The 21,435-nt window shown below is 39.7% G+C and overlaps 1 protein-coding gene across 1 annotated transcript in view; it reads right to left on the bottom strand.

Moving 5' to 3' along the window:
• LOC138607047 (cadherin-2-like) overlaps positions 1-20,945 on the bottom strand; it is a 120,785-nt gene extending 99,840 nt beyond the window's left edge. Inside the window, exons 1-2 of the mRNA XM_069679583.1 lie at positions 20,788-20,945; positions 15,943-16,081 (exon numbers count right to left, since the gene is read on the bottom strand). Coding sequence (XP_069535684.1) covers positions 15,943-16,081; positions 20,788-20,829 — 181 coding nt within the window. The 5' untranslated portion in view covers positions 20,830-20,945. The remainder of the gene's footprint in view (positions 1-15,942; positions 16,082-20,787) is intronic.
• Between the last annotated feature and the right edge of the window lie 490 nt (positions 20,946-21,435).

The raw sequence follows: 21,435 nt of genomic DNA, 5'->3' as shown, positions 1-21,435 counted from the left end.
CAAAAAATGAAAGTGCTCCCATTTATTTCCTATGAATCATTTTTTAAGCAAATGTAGCAAACTTAAACTTTCAACAGCTTCTCCAAACAGAGGATTTTTCCCTTTTTTCTGTTTTATATTACTGTAAATTAAATATATTTGAGTGTAAACACTAATCCGGGGAATTACCCGAAGTTGAAAGGCCGCCATTACTGCAGTTACATCTCCCTACAACACCTGCATGTATGAATGGAAGCTGTCCTAAGCATTGAACAATTTTCAACTTTACTATTACTTTCTATGTAACTTTACTTTGACAATGATGTCAAGGACATCAGGAAGAACCAGTGAAGTAATCGGCTGCTCCAACAGTCAGGACAAACTTTTACTTTGGAAAAAAAGTGCACAATACACAAGCCTTTACATCATGAAGATGGACACTTTACATAGATGCACTGGCCAGGCTGCAGCTGTTAATTGATTAAGCTAACTAGCTAGTAGAATAACATTATATTACACTGCACTTCATCACAAATAAGTGGCGGATGGTCAAGTGTTTCTCTATTTTTCCATGATGTAATCAGGCTGTTGTAGTAACTGATGTCTAATATGTATAATCTAAATAATGATAAGATCGCCTGATTAAGGTACCTTCATCAGTAACTGGAGGCAGCTGTCTAACATCTTTACTAACTATGCTGCTGTCACAGTCAGCAGACAGCAGCACACACTGAGTTGCCACAGCAGTAATTGGGGCTACACAAGATTGCAGAATACACAAATTGGTTGCCACTTTGTCTATAAAACACACTTCATGACAATTTTCACTAGGGCCTCGTTCATAATATCTGGAGACATCTTAGTCTCTGGGAAACGGTGACGAACATTTTATTACTGCTCTCTGATATTTTATTTGTCAAACAACTACTGAAATTATCAAGAAAATAATCTGCATATCATCTGACAATGAAGACAATTGTTGGCTGTTCCACTGGTTACAAAAGCTATTACGGTTTACTAACATGATTAAATGCTTGACAATAATGTCCTGAGCCAATGAGGCCCAGTAGAGGTATTTTCTGATGGATTGGTTTCCGCTTTATGATCTCTGATTGGTTTGCAGTCCTTCTTTGTATGCTCCTGGTATTCTGGATGTCAGCAAAGGCCAAATAAACAGCAGCAAAAGAACCTTGACAGGGTGCTACATTTCAGTTCTGTAACCTGCTCATTCTGTCAAAAGGCAGTAGAGCTGCAACTAGCAACCACTATCACAACAGACTATCTGTTGGTAATTTTTTCATATACTTGATTAATCACCTTGTTAATAATGTGATAATGAAAAGGCCATCACAATATTCAAATAGCCTGAGGCTGTCGCTGCTTGTTTTTATGACGAAAACCGTCAGGTATTGGAGAAAAAAGGAAAAAACTTTTCATGTTTGTGTCCTTTAAAAGGAGAAGAAAAAACTGAAGAAAGCTGTTTTTGTCGTTACACATGGGTTGCTTAAAAGCTTGTTTTTTTAAATATTAATATATGCTTTTACCAATACATGGAATTATAGAGAATATTTAGAAAAAGCCAACTGAATAATGGCTTTTTCCAGAAGAGTGTCATTTGTTCTCCATCAGATATATACTTTACAGTTATATTAAACATAGAAAATAAGACAATGCTCATATTAAAGAAAGCATTAACATTTGCCTGTATCAGTCCTGCATGTGGACTATTAGAAATCAATACAGCGTTGTTGAGAGTTCATACTGTATCATGAAAGATAAACATTGCAACACTCAAGTTTATTGATTTTTTCTTTCCATCCCTTTGATGAAAAATCATTTTTATATTGTTTTAAGTTTTAAGTATTACTTTTGCTGTATTAGCCAAAAAGAAACATTTCCATTTGGGGTTTTGATCTGTTCATTTTAGTGAAACTGTTGTGGCCCCAGATGATTACCAGTCAGGTGATCATCAAATTCATTAGGAATCCTAATCCTAATCCTCCTGGGTCTTTAATGGCCGCACAAAGTTTCATCACTATCCAGCCAATATTTACAAACATTTATCCAGTATTCCCCCACTGCCAGCCGCAAGAGCCCTACTGCTAGTGTGACTAAAAACCGACCACTTACCCTTCATGGTAGTGTTTTTACTGGAGTTGGAGTGTATATACATTTATATTTGGTTCTGTTATACAGTTTTTTTTCTGGAAAAACACCTGTCAGCACAGCAGTCAGTGATACTGTTCTGAAGTTATTCTATAATCTTTTAAGTCCTCTCCGTTGTGTTTAATGTGCAGAAAAAATCTATTCTGCAAATATAAAACATCAAACAGCAGATGAACAGCATTTTTCTATCATACTAACACTAAGGTACCCACATAACTGAGCTCATACACGCACGCACACTTACACACACAGACAGACACACACACACACACACATACATTAGTCAGACGTGAGGTCAGGCATGCAGCCATCATTCATTTAACAGAAAATGGCAGAGAGACAAAGATGGAGAGGGAGATGGGAGGGAGGCAGAGAAAGACAAATGGGCGGACAGGATTTAGTGGAACACGAACAACCACAACTGGAAGAGCACCCGTGGGAGTACACACTTACACACAAATACACACACACACACAGCGCACACATTCCAGCCATATCTGTAGAGCGGAGAGTGGCACTGCCTGGGTTTTGTCAGTTCAACAAACAAACGTTATAAAGAGAACCAGACCCACAATCTCCACCTCCTCCACACACTCACAAATACAGTACTTAAGCACACACACCAAGCAGGCTTTGGAGAAAGTGTGCCTCTTTCTGCCCACACTGTGTGGTCAGTCTGCGGCCCATAACTGTCTTTAGCTGCCTTTTCTCATGTGAGTTATGATGAATAGAATTAGAGAGGCTGAGGGGGAATATAGTCTGCTTTCCTCAGCATCAGCAAAAATGGTTAGAACTTGAGGGAAGAAAATGGATTTATCATTGAGGAAATCTGTTGTGTCAAGCAGATTATGACACAGACATGGTATATTGTCATGGGAAAAAAGTTAAAGAGCTCTCAGGACTGTCTGAGATGTGCATGGCTTCAAGTCTCCACACATTCCAACTTTGAATGTACAAGTAATTGTTGGCCTCCACTCATTCCTGAGGAAAATGCCTTTATGTACCCATTAAATGTTCCATTTTCTTCACCGGTGTTAATTTTGACTGGTTGTAGGCAGGTTATGTTGAGTGGGCTTATCAAAACTTAACAGCCAACACTGGGCTGCAAGTTGCTAAACATTTGTTTAGAGCAGAGTTGGGTGGTCGTTCTCTGACTGCTGACATTACATCTTCTTTCTAGTTAGAATAAAAGTATTAATTTTTGCAGGTACAAAAAATGTTCGGAACAATCAATACTGATCAGCGATCATTACGACAAATTCTGAGCATTAAAGCGCTTTTGAAATTAGCATGCAAATGTGCAAATATGAAGAATAACCAACCTCCTCTCACCTGAGGATAGTGCACAAAAACTTAAATGGGGAGTTATACCTGAAGTGTATTGAGACTGAAGCAAATGTTCACCTTGCATAATAGAATTGCTTTAATTTGCTTTGCTGTTTAGCTGTCTGTTAAACTGAAAGATGTTAGCTAGTAGAAGTAAGCTAGCTAATAGCGTATGCACAGACTATGTGTGTATAAAAAATAGACAACATGACAGCTCCCTAAAAGTGAAGCTAAAACATTTCGAGCGTCCCCTGCTGACTGGCTGCAGTATTGGTCATAAAGCCCGCCTCCTCCATGTTATCAGATGGGTCATGAGTCAAACTGTGAAATCAAAATACACGCCAAATAAATTTTTCTCAAACATGGTTTTTGTTAGTTCTTATCATACTGATTTTTTCTCCAAGTGTAAATTTTTCTTTCCGGTTTATTTTTAATTAGTTATATGATGCTGTACAAAGGATGATTGACAGCTCTGTTGACAAATACAGCTCCTCCAACGGATATGTTCTGGATTAGCAGAGTAGAGGACGAACAGCGAGAGGAAACATAACTTAAACAATCACTACAGTCATTGAAGTTTCCATATCTGTGAACGTTAACCTTAGACCAACACAAAGAAGCTGTTAAATACGCCGTCGTGCGGGATCCTTGCTGTGTTAAGTGTGTTTTGGTTAGTGAAAGTGGCTACGGCGGCTCCACCCGCCGATCTCTACTGCGCAACTGTTGGCTCCAAATGACGTGACCATCGCAAGATGGCAGCGCTTATCACAGGGGCATTTTGGCATCAATTTTGTACAATGATAGCAGATGGAGACGCGTCGTCCATTTATATATATATAGTCATTGGTCAAGTGTGTTGGCAGCAGTTTAACCTTGGTCTCTGACTGAGATATTCCTCTTCTTTTTCTTCTCTCAGAATGTTCATAAGGAGACAAGAGATTGTTTACTCAAGCTGAAACGTCTCTTTATCTCTAGCCTCAATTTGCACTTTGAAAAATATTCAGTTGCATTCTGTCATTTCAGTCCTAAAACACCTTTCCAATAACAACCAAGGTTTCACATATTTTTGTAAAGGCAGATGGTAGGACTAACAAGCAGATGGAAAAATTACTACTACCAGGTTTATCCTCTTACAGTGGGCAGAAGTAACATGGTTTATTAGAGAGGTTAATATGGCCATTTCCTCTCTGGTCTCATTTGTGAATGGTTTCTTCATTACAGTTAATTTGACAGTGCTATACTGTTCAAAATTATAATAAGAACACCATTAAAATTATTTTAATGGTTGCATGGCAACAGCTTTAACACTCCTCCTGCTCCCACACAAGCAGACAAGCATGCACACTCCTCCATCTCTACCACGTACACATATTGCTTCACTGACCTTGGCTGACCTCTTATTCACTCCTCACACTGCGGTTTTTACAGTCAAGTTCAGCCAAGGAAATAAGGAGGTAGACATCTGACTCATTTAGACCTTGGCTCTATCAAATTCATCATGCTTGAGCAGAAGTCATTAACTGTGTCACCTTAAATCACATTTTAGCTGTGTTATCACTCTCTCACCACAAAGACATGCAAGTGAAGTAGGGAAACAGTACAAAGATTAGCATAAAACAACATAAAACGTGGCTGTGCTGGGATGTCAGGAGTTGCTGGCTGCTATGTTGTAATTACAACCTTTGCATTCCAGTGGTTCAGCTTTGACAACACAGGGAGGAAACACTCACTTAGAAGAATGTTCTTCTCCCTGAGATAAATACTTTCCTCATTTATGAACTCACAATGTTTTTTATTTTCAGTAAAATAGCCAAGCAATGATGTCTTTCAAAGGTCTAAGCTAACACATATAACGTTCAAATACAGCAAAAAGATATGCAGCAGTTCGTTAACAAAGTCAGTGAAGAAGAAGACTGCTTGTTAAGAATTATGTTAACAACTCCATTTAATGACAGTGCAGAACAGTGCATTATTATAGGGCACTGACAGCTACATGCTAGCAGTAAGGATCTCCAGTCTAATATGAGAGAAGCAACCAAGAGCTAGAAAAACTAACTATACTGTATTATACACAGCATAAATAAAGTATGTCTGAGTTGGCTGGTTGATTAATGCCTGAATTAATCTGAACTTTGATGTCTGCATGTATTTGCTGAGTTTATTCAGAAGAGCATAACAGGGATGTACCATAGACTGTATAAAAAGATGGACAACATGACAGCTCCTTAAAAGTGAAGCCAAAACATTTCGGGCACCCCCTGCTGACTGGCTGCAGTATAGGTCATAAAGCCCGCCTCCTCCATGTTAACAGGTGGGACATGGGTCACGCCCGATAATTTTTTCTCAAACATGGTTTCTGTCATTATGGCTAGTCATTATCATGCTGATTTACGTCCAAGTGTTCATTTTTCTGACAAGTTTATTTTTAATTAGTTATTTGATGCTGTCAAAATGATGATTGACAGCTCTGCTGACAAATTCGGCTCCTGCAGCCAAACAGTTCCGGGTGAGCAGAGTGGATGAGGATCCGCGAGTGAAACGTAACCAACCAATAACATTACACACACGAAACCCAATGTGGATATTAAGTGGTTTTTTTTATCTTTGTATGACCATATGTTCTGGTCACAAAGCTCTAGGTGTTTTTAGTCATGACAATGATGATAATGATGGGGATGGGAATGACAATGAGTACATGAATGACCCCCTGATTTATAGTGACAGTATTCCTGTCTCCTTGCTGAACACTGGCACTGAGATTAACAGCAACTGCTCCTTATTGGTGCTGACAGAAGCCTTCCACCTACTTTATTTCAACCAACTTGCGTGCACCAATAGAACAAGCTTTCATCCTAGATCACCTAACATAGAAAGATGTTCTGAACTTTATATGCTGAACTTTATGTGCTGAACTTTATGCAAACGGCTGGTTAGAGCTTTAACAAATGATTGAGAGAATATGGATAACATAAATCAAATGGACTCCACTAATCACGTTGCCATATACTTTCCTGAATCTCCAAGAGCTCTTATTTCTCAATGGACTTGCTGTAGCTTTATGAGAATGAATACAAATATTTCTTTATTCTGGATATATCGTTCAAGTCAATATTTATTTTGCAATAAATGCGTATAGCAGTAGAAACAAGTGCAGAGAGAACACACAATTTATATTACAGTACAAACAAGATTACTACTCCAAAATAAAGGGACCAATCTCAATCCTGTAAGATGGATGCTCCAAACTTTGACCTGATGGTGGGGCTACAGGGATAGTTTCAGGGAGTCTTAATCTAATGGGTTTATTTCATTGGGACACTTGGGCCCAAACACCCATAGCAAACCTCCAGGTACCAGGGAAATCCAAATCTATTTACAACCTTGCTGGCAGAAAGGTTTATCAATTTAACGTGGGCCACTATAGATTTGTCAAATGATAAAGATTTATGCTTCCTCTGAGGTTGCTATCCCTGTGATAGGCCATTGCAATCAATGTCACAAATCCATGAGATTGACTGTTTTATGACACTGGATCGACAGCATAAATTGGATGAAGAACCTATCTGACAGATATTTAATTCACTGTCTACACCAACAGCTGATATTCCAATCTGGTTATTTAATCCACTGAATTTCCAGGTAGTTTAGTGTATCACAAAAAAATCTATCTTTATCCAAACTGCCACAAAACGGGTAGTTGGTGAGACATCTTAATCTGGAATGCTGCTGACGTAGTGAACATAGTGTGGTCAGAACAACTGACATCCATCCAACCATCCATATAAGGAAATGAATAATTTATACCTTGGAGTGGTACAAATTGAGTAGTTTCCACTACAAAATTCAAGGAACAAACACAACATTTCATTCAGAATCTAAAACATATAAGAGCAATGAGTAACCCATTGCTAGGATGTTAACAAGCCCCTAAGAGACAAAAAAACAGCATGAGAGGGAATCAATTGAGAGGGAAAAAAGAAGAGTTGGACTGATTCAGATAGAGAGAGGAAAAAGAGAGGGAGAGAGAGAGAGAGAGCACTCATTCTATATCTCGTCCGCCCCTTCCCGATCCGGCTGTGAGGGGAGACAGTGATATATGAGGCTAGAATAAAGTAGGGCAATCCCCTGCATGACAAGAGAAGAGAAAGAAACGGGAAAAGAAAGGGAGAGAAATGAGAAAGAGGGAGATTAAGAGGGGAGGATATGGGGAGATGAATGTGGTCAGTGTCTGCTGGTTTGTGGGATGGGGGTTTTCCACGGCTGTGTAAGGCTGAGCTGACCAGAAGCCGGCTGTACAAGGCCACAACGCTGACTAACACACACTGCCTTAATAGGAAGGATGGATGAGAAAATGGGAAGGTCAGAGCAGTCAGCCCTGCCGTGCTCTGCAGGAAGTACAGGATAGCCACTGACCTCGGCCTGACTCTCTCTCTCTCACACACACACACACACACACACACACACACAGACACTGTACACACATGCGAACACAGCACAAGAAAGCACTGGAGCTCAAATGTACACACACACACACACACACACACACACAATTATGCATACTGTACTTGAAGCAGAAACATAGCACACACTTCAGTGAGAAAGATAACAAAGGTAACGAACAGCAAACGGACCTACACAACCATCATGGCCATACATTTCTTAAAATGATGCCTTTACAGAGAGATAGTGGAATATAAACACACACAAGCACAGAGGGACTGTCTAATACACTGGTCTGACAGCAGCTGAATCAACTTTCCAATTCCCCTATTTATTTTTGTTTCCTTTGCACAGAAACAGAAACCTGACTCAGCCCAACTGCTCTTAGGCAGTTTCCTGTTAGCTTAAAATATAAAAAAATATTTGATTTTTTTTTCTGCTTAACTTTTTTCAAACCACAGTGTTAGTTTCAATGCTAATTCTGTGTTATTTAGTTTGACCAAAGATTTAAAAACAGTGCTGCGTGTCAGTTGAAGATTTCAATACTAATATACTAAGTACAACTACATTTTGATACTGATCCCAAAGCAAATTTATGTTTCTTAGTCAAAACTTCTCTAAGTCAAGCTAAAGTTGTGCAATTCCAAACCTAAGCAGCTGTATAAAAACTCAATGTCAGGTCCTGAGTTTTTGAGGTTTCTTTACTCCCTGTGTGTGCGATTGCTTATTGTTTTCACCTTTGTCTCTTTGTCTCCTCCCCTCTTGTGTATATTAGCATGTCTTCCCCAGTGTGTCTTTGTCAGATTGTCTGCATCCTTGTGAGTACTTTTCCGGCGTTATTTCCTCGTGTTAGTTTCTCAGTGTATGATCAGTTTTCCTCGTGTTCTCCTTTTGCCCAGTGATTTTGTACTTCTGCCTATCTAGTTTGCTACCTTGGTTTTGACTTTTGCCTGTTTTTTGGACTACGACTTTGCCTGCCGATTTTGTTCTGCTGCCATTGACTGATCTCCAATGTACCGAACTCTGCAAATAAACGGTTAAACGAATCTGCTCTGCCTCAGATCTGCTCTGTGGGTCTTGTTGTCTGTCTGAACGTGACACTCAATACAATACGGTTTTTAAATGGTCACATATTTTGACTTTAATCAAGAACTACCCAGCCCTTATTCACTGATTTTAAAGTGCAGAGTTAATCCCAGCAATTAGGATTTTTTGATGGATTACAATATACTGTATAAAACCTATTCTGTTTCGAGTCCGGCAGTGTATTCTAAAACGGACATGGACAGGACTAGGGTGAATTATTAAAAAAACAATACAAAAAGCCTTTTAAAACAATAGATGGTATCATATAACCTTCAATGCTACGTCCTGTTTCCCCTTTCTGTCTGTCTCTATCAGTCTGACCCGTCTGGTGATCTCCACCTCTAACCTACTTTCCCTCACATCCCTTCCCCCAGATACTCAATCTATCTGACTGTTTATAATTATGTCTCCCACCCTCCATCCTCTCATTAATAATTCACTCTTCCTCTGCTCTAATTAAATAATTAACATTACCCACAGCCATCAGATTGTAACCCAGCAAAGACCTCAAATCTTATTCTTCTTCAAACAGCTCAATGAGTCCCTCAAATCCTGATACAAAAACGGCAAAATTAACTAAATAAATACCACAGTCTCACTAATTAGTTATGCAAAAAGGGGGGGGGGGGGGGGGGGGTATTTATTTAAAGAATATACCTAACAAACAAAAAAATATATAACCCATAGCTAGCTATGTGACAATTGACCTGCTGCTGTTACAACTGTAGACATTAATTTCTGCCTGGCCCCTTTCAAAATTTCAGACAATGTTTAAACACTGATCTAAATCAATGTTACAAATATATTTAGCTATATCAAGGCACAAAGGCAATCCTAATGAGGATATTCAAACTTTTTTATTTCATAAAAAACATAGTTTATCACCTTAAATATGCAAGCAGAACTAAAGTTAGCAAACATTCTGGCTATTGCTAGTTTCACTTCAAGTTTAAGTTAATGAGTCACTCAAATGAAATATTTTATTCTTAGTTATACAACTTGCTAGCTTCCAGTAGAAATTTACAGGATTTTTTCTCACTGTTATCATAGTTGCATACAGGGATCAGCATATACTGCCCAGTGTTGTTTCTTGCAATGCTATCATGAAATGTAAGATGCTTACAGGACTGACACACTTACAGTTACTGAGGCCAATGGGAGAAGTAATGACAAATGTAGTATTTGTTTAACTAGAAACTTACAGTATGTGACTTAAATGGAAATCTTAATAGACTTAGAGAGATAGAATTAAAATGCAAGTTAAGGCACTGCATTGTTACCGTTTTTATTTCCTTGATGTTTTCATTATTCAGTTAGTCATGGAGTTCCACAAGGTTCTGTGCTCGGACCGATTCTTTTTACCTTATATATGCTTCCTCTGGGTAATATCATGAGGAAACACTCCATTAATTTTCATTGTTATGCAGATGATACTCAATTATACTTATCTATGAAGCCAGATGAAACCAATCAGCTATCTAAACTAGAAGCATGCCTTAAGGACATAAAGATCTGGATGACTAGAAACTTTCTGCTACTTAATTCAGACAAAACTGAAGTTATTGTGCTCGGCCCAAAACACCTTAGAGACTCTTTCTCTAATGATATAGCTGCCCTAGATGGCATCAGTCTGGCATCCAGCACTACTGTTAGGAATCTGGGAGTTCTATTTGATCAGGATATGTCCTTCATCTCCCACATAAAACAAATATCAAGGACAGCCTTCTTTCATCTTCGCAACATAGCAAAAATCAGACACATCTTGTCTCAAAACGATGCAGAAAAACTAGTCCATGCATTCGTTACTTCCAGGTTGGATTATTGTAACTCGTTACTATCAGGCTGCCCTAATAAGTCACTAAAAACTCTGCAGCTGGTACAAAATGCTGCAGCACGTGTGCTGACAAGAACTAGGAAGAGAGAGCACATCTCTCCTGTATTAGCCTCTCTGCACTGGCTTCCTGTAAAATCTAGAATAGAATTTAAAATCCTTCTTCTTACTTACAAAGCTCTTAATGGTCAGGCACCATCATATCTTAAAGAGCTCATAGTGCCATATTACCCCTCTAGAACATTGCGCTCCCAGGATGCAGGCCTGCTTGTGGTACCTAAAGTCTCTAAGAGTAGTGTTGGAGGTAGAGCCTTCAATTACCAGGCCCCCCTCCTCTGAAACAATCTACCAGTCAAGGTCCGGGAGGCAGACACCCTCTCTTCTTTTAAGAGTAGACTTAAAACTTTCCTCTTTGATAAAGCTTATAGTTAGGGCTGGCTCAGGCTTGGACTAGCCCATAGTTATGCTGCTATAGGTTTACACTGCCGGGGGGATCTGACACACCAAGCTTCTCTCTCTCTCTCTCTCTGACTCTCTGACTCTCTCTCTCTCTCTCTCTCTCTCTCTGACTCTCTCTCTGACTCTCTCTCTCTCTCTGTCATATTAATGCAGCTCATTAACTCTGTATCTTCTGGTCCCATTAACATTACTAACCACATATCTTCCCGGGAGTTCTTGTGCTCCCTTGTCTTGAAGGTTCCTGAGGATCGTTGCTGCAGACCACCTGCTGCTGTGGACCTGCTCGACTGCAACAACTACTAACATCAGCCTTCCCCATAGTATCATTATTGTTGCTGCTAATGCTAATAGTAGACCTGTTGACTTCAACTGTTAAAATTACGATTACCTCAGCCTTTATCATTACTCTGCTTCTCTCGCTAATTTATTTATTTATTTATTTATTTATTTATTTAGCCAATCTTCACCCTAGTCTACCACTATTATTGGCATTGCAACCATAAGTATGTGTCTGTTGTTGTTCATGTAACAAGGACATATGTTGTTGTGGTAACAAGAACATATGTTGTTGTTGCTCTCTTTGCCTGTCTCTATCCTGCATCTCCTTCTATCCCATTTTCGGCCCATCCAGTCGAGGCAGATGGCTGTTCAACATGAGTCTGGTTCTGCTCGAGGTTTCTGCCTGTTAAAAGGAAGTTTTTCCTTGCCAATGTGCCGAATTGCTAAGTGCTACTCATGGTGGATTCATGTTGGGCCTCTCTTTAAATAACTTAACAAAGAGTCGGTCTAGACCTGCTCTTTCTGTAAAGTGTCTCGAGATAACCCTGGTTATGATTTGGCGCTATACAAATAAAATTTGATTGATTGATTGATTGATTATTACATTATTTATAACATGTCATGTAGGCCTATAAAAGTTTCAAGTCAATCGTGAATGAAGTAGCCTAAAAAGTGTGGTAAACTGATCAGCCCAACAGGAAGCTGTGTTCTTTGCCCTATACGATATTATGAATTTCTGGCTCTATATGGGTGAAGTATAACGCATTAGTTTTGCTGGTTAACCATATGAGGTAACGGGCGTGACAGTGGTCGAGAGGCAATGACCACTAAAACACAAATCTTTCTCTGTTCAGCCTTCCAGCAGACCGGCTGCATATGATGCAGCAAATAATATTTGTTACGCTGTATAAACAACGCAGCCTTGTAATTTGTTTCCTTCCCTACACACACTGACAAACACAAACACCACAAGCATCACCACAGACAAACACACTGAAACACTCTTTTTTCTTGTTTCTCTCGCCGCTCTGTCAGCTTCAGTCACTGTTGCCTTGTTACACTTCACAGAGCCCTTACAAGTCCACTGAAGCACACAAACATGTGATCACACACTCACACACACATTCTCAGCACTGAGTTATTGTAGGCTCTTTGCCTGGTGCTTCGATGTGGTTTGACTAAGCCTGTTTAGCTGGACAGCTCTGTTTCATACAGTCCCTTAGAATAAGATCTCAAAAACACAACAAAAAAGCTGATTTCATTCTTCTCTATCTCCAGGGGAAAATAGGCAGCAAAACCCTGCTTTATATTCATATTCAGTTTCACATGTCCCTGTACACCTACAGGCCTCTCTTTAACTGAATAACACCTCAGCAGTAGATGAAGAGAGACATCTTTACAGTTCGGGGGTTCAAACTGGCAACCTTCCAGTCAAAAACCCCTGACACAGCCCTTATCAGAGCAGACTGAAGCTAAACTGTCTGTGCCTGGTGATGCGGTGAATGTAGTTACACTATCACACTCAAATACAGTGCCTTCAATACCCATTCACTGATACTAAAAGACTGAATGCGCTGATCAGTGACATGCTAATTTAGAGGCATCAAAGGGTTCAAGCACTTCTTGTATGTTGCATAAAAGTCGATGCAACCACTGGCAAAGGTATTTGCATAGAGATATTGACTATCAACACACATCTCTAACAGTACAGACACATTTCCATACAAGGCATAGAAGAAGCATGCCAGTGGAGAACAAGTCTGCTTATTGATTGCCCTTTGTAGAACATGTTTTATCCATATCCAAGGATTTTTTACTAAAGTGCTGTTAAAATCAGGGCAGGGGTGTTCTTTAACACTGTGAAACTACAAAAACATGACAGAACAAAAACAAAACACATGCAGATTTGTCCAAAACAGCATTGTAGACAGTGAGTAAGACCCCCCCCCGGGTGGCAGTGTTTCCGCTAGGATTTTTTTCTGCAGCGGGGGGTAATTAATTGATCGCAATTACTCACATATATCAATGATTTCTGTGAGAAGCACATCACATGTAGACTTCCACTTCCACACTTTAATTGTACTCTCTTCTTCACCTTATTAAGTTTGAATTCACAATCTACTTTAATCAGATCAATTTGCTTTGCTTCAGTCCCCCAACACACCTGCACCTCTGCTCTCTGCACAGCTGCTTGCCCCGCCTCCCTCTTTCTGTCTGTCTCTCTGTCTGCTTTGTTGACTGAATATTTTCTCTCGCAATTCAAAACAGCACGTGAGCCATGAGTGCACGAGGGACGTGATTAATGACGTAGCGATCAAAACGATCGATCGATCGTTACCAAATTACATCTGCACCTTTTATAAGATTTAAAGACGTATTTAAAGTAGGGACATGATTGTTTACACTGTGTAACAGAACTGCATATGATTATGTGCAAACAGAAAGCTTCCGAAGTCTGACCCTCTTTTGCCGTTAGAATACGGCGTGAGGAGTAAACTGGTCCCGTTGTTGTTTATTTGGTTACCACGACTTCACGTGTGATTGACGTCCTTTGACTCCTCTTCTTCAATGAGGAGAGCGGGCGAACGACTGTTTATTTGGAGCAGACATCTCCATCATTTAATTGCAACTTCAGGACACGTTACAGAAATCTGAAGCAGTGGCGACAACAATTTTGCAGCGGCAGGCCGCTGCTGCAAAATGTATGTAGCAGAAATACTGGATGTCAATCTGTTCACATTCAGCAGAGCTCACACACTCCATCTACGAATGTACGCTGCTTATTGATCAGTCTGTTTCTGATACCCCCAGGCCTGGTCAATGATACTGATCACTTCAACCCCTTTGACACACACAACATAGAGAAATATCATGCTGATCGATCCTGGTTCATCGGGTAAACAACAGCAGGCCTCATAACCCCTGTTAACATATTTCTGCAGACCAGGATTTGACCTATATGGGTTATTAAAGGCAGACTATCTTAGTCTGTTCACATAAAAAAAAACTTGGGTTTGTATGTAGCTTTTGAAGGCAAATCCCAGCTATGTAATGTTGGCAAACTTTGGATAAATATTACTGTGTGCTGTGGCAGTTTGCTGACTCAATGCATCTTTCTACTTAAACAGACTGTGACTGTTCAAAGCTTACATAGTCCTTCTGAATACATTTATAAGAATTTAATAAAACAGCTTTGGGATAACACACTGGTTTTGAAGAACTCCTTAGTTCAGCAAGGTGATTTAGGATTGTCTAAACTTGGTGTTTGTATAAAGCTAGCTACAAGAAACAATCAGTCATACACTACAGTTCTCCTCAATGGGTGAATTGAGTGGATTGAGTGAGGTCTGAAAAGGTTTTCATTTAAAGTCATTCAGTGTATCCTTCTCCTCAAAATGTTTTACTATTAACATTGTTTAAATTATTTATGCTGCTTTATGGGAGGGATAACTAAACCGCTGACTTTAGATTTGTGTATTTAGGTTAATGTAAGCCAGTTGCATTTTTAAAGGCAGCTCACCCTTAGATTGTATTTGTACTGTATATGTCTTTGTCATATCTATACTGCACATCCATTTTGAGATGGTTTGGCATCTTCATTATCTACTTCCAGCTCACCAGTTTCCTCTGTTTCACAGTAACAAACAGAGCAATAATAGCTTTTTCTACTTTTAGAGCAGCAAAGTAGAATTGTTATTTTGCTTTTCCCCACACTGGAACAGCAGGGTTCTGCTTACAAAACAAGTAGTGGCTGGAAAACAAGTTGGTTAAAGGATCAGCTCATCAGCTCACAGGTTCCATGAGTAGAAGTCCCTCACTATAAGGATGCAAGCTTACACTTTCTTATGCTTAGGCTTCTGCATGATCTCAGTTTTAGTGGGGACTTCTCTGAGTTCTCTATTCCCAATGCAGTAATATAAATGCTTAAACAAATATTTAATTATTTAATCTTTCTTTGTGGTGTACAACAGCAGAGATTAGCCAAGAGTTATGCACTTCTGCTGTTTTCAGTCTGATTGAATACAGACTGGTAACAACATCTTCGCTGAACATCTAACCCTCCCAAAATCGGAGGATGGAAGCAATCATCGATGCTTTTACAAAACAATCACAAGATGCTCTGTACACAAATAATGGTCACTTTTCATCACTATATTTAAACCGTAGTAATCAGGATAACACAGACAGGATCACATTCTACTCCACACTCAGTCTTTGCAAAGGTCAGTCCTCTTGAAGCTCTATTAACGTTCAAATATCAGCAGGACTCTTAAACAACCCCCACCCATCAGCAGGGGATTATTACTGGAGCTGTCCCAGCTTCCAGTAAATGTGTGCATGTGTGTGTGTGTGTGTATGTGTGTGTGTGTACTGACCGTTGAAGACGGCCTGTCCCTTTGCCAGCTCTTGGTCCATTTCGATGATGTATTCCTTCTGAGTAAAGCCCCTCATGCATGGCAACGACCCCTGTTTGCTTGACAACGGACGCTCAGCCTCTCCACCCAGAACCACAACCTGTGGAGGGAAAGAACACAAAGATGAAAGGGAATGACAAAATATTCAGATATTTGCATACATCTTAGATTACACCTTGATGCTTTCATAACCTCTTGAATGTGATGTTTTTGTAACTTCCTAATGGCTTTTCATAAAACAGAAGGTTGACACTCTTTCTATTGTGTACCTTGTGAATGTTTCATCAGAATCCATAACTCATTCAAACAACCTCTTTCAAAATCCTAACATTTGAGGCTGGAGAAATATAAAGCTAATAATAAAACACATTTGCATATTTTAAACACCCCTTTTTTATGAAGCTGAGTTCTCTGATTGAAGCAATGAGAACTGATTGACACACACTTGGTCCTCTGCCATTGATAAGGTAGAATTTAAATATGGGAAAGAGAACTAATTAGCACATATCAGTGGTTTAGAATTCCGCATTTTCTTAATGGGATTTGTTGTCTAAACTTGCAACAGTAATGCAGAGGGAAATTGTGTGTCAAAGGGAAAATTAAATCCAGTTCAGCCCCATTCCAAACCAAGAGACCATTATTAATCACCATGAGGAGGGGCAGACAACTGGGTCAATTAATTTTGATGATAATTAGCGTCTAGACTCTTGTCTCTCATGTTGTTTGAGCCCTGGCCTGACATGAACCTCCCTCCACCTCCTGTCCCACATATACACACACACAGGCTCTCACACACACAGTGGCACATATTCCCGCTCCTCTGCTCCACAGAGCAGCATAAAAGCATCTGTTGCAGTTTGTTGGTGTGTGTGTTAGTGTGTGCGTTAGTGTGTGGAGTAGTTCTTCTGTGATTAGAGTAATAAAGCCAAGTGGGGGTGCTGTGATTTGCTTCCACTTAACCCAAAATCTTTAAACCCTCATGTCCTTGCTGCCCATCCTGACATGTTTAGTGGGGGAGGCTGGCTTTCATCTCTTTGCCTATTAGCATAAAGAGGGAGGAAGTAAACACAACATAGCAAGACCCTGGTGTGACGCTGTTTTTCTGCCTAACGATGAACAGGCCTCGATGGTGACATTTAGAGGCCAGGCTAAAAGTGAAGAAGGGAAAAAGGTGGGACTAGGACCAAGGCAGGAGGGACTATTTCAACTCAAAATCCATCAGCAGTTTGAGTGTATTCGCTTCAATGTGACGATTAAAAATGAAACTGAAAGTATGTGTGGAAATTTGTTGTGTAGCTTGACAAAAGTAAACAATCCAACAGGCTCCACTCTGTAGCAACCATGTAATAATATTGAGTATTGTGAATGTGAAATATTGATAATGACAATACTTACTAGGCAGCCCCTATCAATGAAACCATTACTCAATCAAAATCTTTCTTTAAAGCATTATTTGATTTTTTTAAATCCAATAATCAGTTTATTAATGAGGTTATAGACAGGTTAACCAATGTAAGAAACTCCAGTAATAGCTCTTGTGTACTGTCTGAGAATGAAAATAAACCTGATTGCAGTTCTTAAATAATTAAGGCCCTGATGTCACAACAAATACTGTGGGATCTACCATACACCAATTACATTCATAGTAGGTATGTGACAAGACTGTCCTACATACCATTCCTCTTTGTATTAGGCTAACATACTGATAACTAACTGCTTTAATGTGTAGAGGAGTCAGTCTGAAATGGTTTCAGGTTGTTGTTGGTTTATGATCAGAGGAAATTTCAATAAAAAAAACTATATGCAGCAAACAGCCACAAATTGTGATTGTGATTTAGTGTGCAAATTAAGTGTCTGAAGCTCCCGACTAGTCCGCCATAGACAAATGTGAATGTTTTCACTTTAAGACCTGATATTGTAGCAAACACGACCTGGGTTTAGAGGACTAAAACATGAACAGATTGTTCTTTTTCAACAACAATCATGTCTTTGAAACTAGAAAAGATGAGTAAAAATCAAGTGTGTAGAGGCGCTGGTTAGCTCAGTTGGTAGAGCAGGCGCCCCACATACAGAGGCCACACTCCTCGACACACTGATCACAGGTTCGACATCCGGTCTGCCGATCATTTGGTGCATGTCATCCCCCACTCTTTACTCCCAACATTTCCTGTCTCTCTTCAGCTGTCCAATACATAAAGGCAAAAGCCCCAAAAAATGATTTTTAAAAAATCAAGGGTATGTATTTTTGTTATGTTTTGAACTTCCAGATATACAGAAACTTACAAGTACAAAGTCTTGATCATGTAACTTATCTGGAAGTTTGGAAGCATACCTCAGTGGCTTAATAACTCTTACAATGTAGTAAAAAAGGCATCATGCAGTTAATCGCTTCCTTTGACACCTACCCCCTGCAAGCAGTTTCGGGCATTTAGAATAACTATATAGAAATAATCAGTGTTGTTGCTGATGGTCTGGTTTGCTTTTGTAGGTCATATAGAGTAAATCAGAATTAATTTCAGTTTGTTTCATAACCAGCAAAAAACTCCTCACAGTAGCTTTAATCTACCCATTAATATTGATGAAATTATAATGTGGCTGTTAGGCAACTTTTAAAGGAAAACATCAAGGATTGTGTGATCTGGCTTAAAGTTTGTCAGGGGGGAAGGCCCTTCAAATCAAAAACAAAGATGAAGAATCGTGACTCACTTTGCAGTGACTTACCACGTTAATTAACTTCCAATATCCACTACTCCCTCTTGATTAACTAGAATGGTCTGGAGAACAGAAGGATTTTTATCTCTACAAACTAAACACTGTTCTGCCCATTGCTGATTTACTGATTTATCTGTAAACCTGTAAGCTACTCCATGGTTTTGTATAGCAGAATCATTAACCACATCTACACACCTGAAAGTCATACATCCCACAATTGTGCACAGTACAATGAAATCAAGTTGCCTCCAAGTACAAATACAAAAGCTATGATCAAAGCCCTTATAAAGGGTTCAGAATTGTAGCTACATAGCAACAAAAGCAAACACTTTTAAGGGGTTTAAGGTAAGCCCTCGATAGTGCTGACCAGGCTGTTTGGGAGGTAAGGCATTGGTGATTGGTTTATTTTAGGACTTCACCTTTGACAGTTTGGCACAGCACTGTCCTCTCTATTGATCAGCCCACATAGTGTGGATCACCTGGAGGTGCATTTACAAGCTCCATCCACCCCTGAGGCCCACACATAACAGCAGTGTGAAGCTTAAGATCACTGCTAATTGGGCTTGCTGGTATAATACAAATAAAGCATACTTAGCATTTCTACTAATCCCTTTAAGAAGCCAACGTACGTTTTGATATTTTTGTCTTTTTTAAATTGCACGCAAAAGACAAAACATTAATAAGACAACATGAGGAAACAAATGGTATTTCACAAGATTTCTTAATGTCTGTATTTTGGTCTCTTTCAGTCAGCAATCGCAAAAGTTTAATATATGTGATATTTTTATTACTCGAAATCACACATTACACATGTAAGTGTATCCACTGCTGAAATTAGACAAAAGCCCATTTAAAACTAAAACTAGTACCGCACATAAGGCACAGTGTCATGTACTGCCTGCGATTTGAAGTAAATGGAGTCAACCAGAAAAAAACAAAAGTATGATCCTTTAAAAGTTATAGTCTTACTTCTGGAAAATGGCTGAACGGCAGGTGGCCCAAACATCATCACAGTCTGGACCGTAAGCCCCCTGTGTGCCCTGTGTCACATAGCATACAGATTCTGCACGCAAAAAATTGTCAATTCTTCACGCTTAAAAGGCCATGATTTGAAACGTTAAAAAAATAGTGTCGTGGTGCACACTTAATCTCAATCACAAATTGTCTACTATCTCAGTGTGGATTCATATTCCCAAAACTCAAATGGGCCAAGAGCCAATGCAGAAATACAGTTAAGCCTAAAATGATCGGTGGCAGGGGACACATTTCCAAAATCTTCTTGAATTGTTGCAGGGCTCCAGAAGAGGAGACTTGAGACTCTACAGCTACTGAGCTAAATGCAGCTATTGAACAGACAGGATGCCAAACAGACACGACTCATAAAGCGTCTTAAACCTTGCTCTACTACGTATGCCCGGTTATAAGAGGACAGATAAAACTGCCATCTTTTAAATGGAGATCAGCTTATGTCCTCCGCAAGAAAGAAAAAACGGTTATGTATCGGGGGCTTGATTCACCAAGGCTGAACTGGATTACAGCCCAACAAAAGTCAAGCATCTGATTTCAACAGAAAGCAACATGAATAGATGAGATGCTGAAACTAGCGACAGCAGTAGCCTGTCATCCGAGGATGGATGGATGAACAAACCTTGTAGCGGTTATTTCTGCCTGGGCTCTTCTATAATTATAGCTGCATTTCATTCCAAACTGGTGTTTAATCAAACAGAGGAATTGGGCTACCAATGCGTTTCTCGTTTGTTTGATAAATTACTCACTGTGCAGCGGACCCGCTGCAGGTCTGGGATCAGCAGCGTTTTACTGCCAGTAACCTCTTGTGAGGCATCTTTTGTCGGCCCATATCTAGTCTAAAACAGAAGATAATAATTTGATAATAATATTTAGCTAAATGAAGAAACAGAAGGCAAATGTAGAGACGATTATATTTCCTCTACCTCCCATGCAAAGTGCTATTCGCTCTCTCTTTCGCTTTCTCTCTCCTCTCTAAACGGGCACTAGCCTCAGTTTGTTCTACTATCCGACTGCAGCCTCCGTCGATTGGAGCTGATTCGATGTAAAATTGTAAATATATTTTACCTGCAGAGCCGCCATCAGCATCCAAATCCCCCAAAAATGCATTTTGTTGTGTAATTATTCCTTCTTCCAGAACCGATAGAGTCCGTGGCGCAGCGCTGGACGTCAGATTTTTAATTCTCGGTAAACCCCGGCGGCATGAGGCAGCATTCCTCCCTCCACCAGCCCTCCTCAGTCTCTATCTGCTCTGCCAGGCTCAGCGGTACTCCAGCCTGCCTGGAACTGACTCAATGCCCGGCCCCTCCGTGCCTCAGTGCTGCCCTCTAACGGACATCAGGAAACAGACAGTCGAGATGAAGAGAATGATTCCAGGTTTATTGAACCTGAATGGTAACTTCTCAACTTCTCTTAACGCAACACAACAACACATTAATGGTAAACTTGACACATATTACAATAAAAACTACAATGAAATTATTTGCGCCCGAAATCTAATTAAAAACGTAACAAAAAAATGAACGATATTACTGAAGCCTAAAAAACGCTTTGACCTGCCCTTTGTGCATGTTACTGCAAGTGCAACTAACTTAAACTTAACAAGCTAGTATGCTAAATAGACATGTCTATGTTGCCTACCTTTCTTTGAGGGTTCTAGAAATCAGATATTGTTGTGGTGGTCTTGTTCTTTAAGCTACCAAGGTAGCCACTTTT

Source organism: Semicossyphus pulcher, unplaced genomic scaffold (genome assembly GCF_022749685.1).
Source record: "Semicossyphus pulcher isolate SPU_LCO1_2020_fin unplaced genomic scaffold, fSemPul1.0.p SCAF_4, whole genome shotgun sequence".
Lineage (NCBI taxonomy): Eukaryota > Metazoa > Chordata > Actinopteri > Labriformes > Labridae > Semicossyphus > Semicossyphus pulcher.
This window is presented reverse-complemented; position numbering and strand designations above follow the sequence as displayed.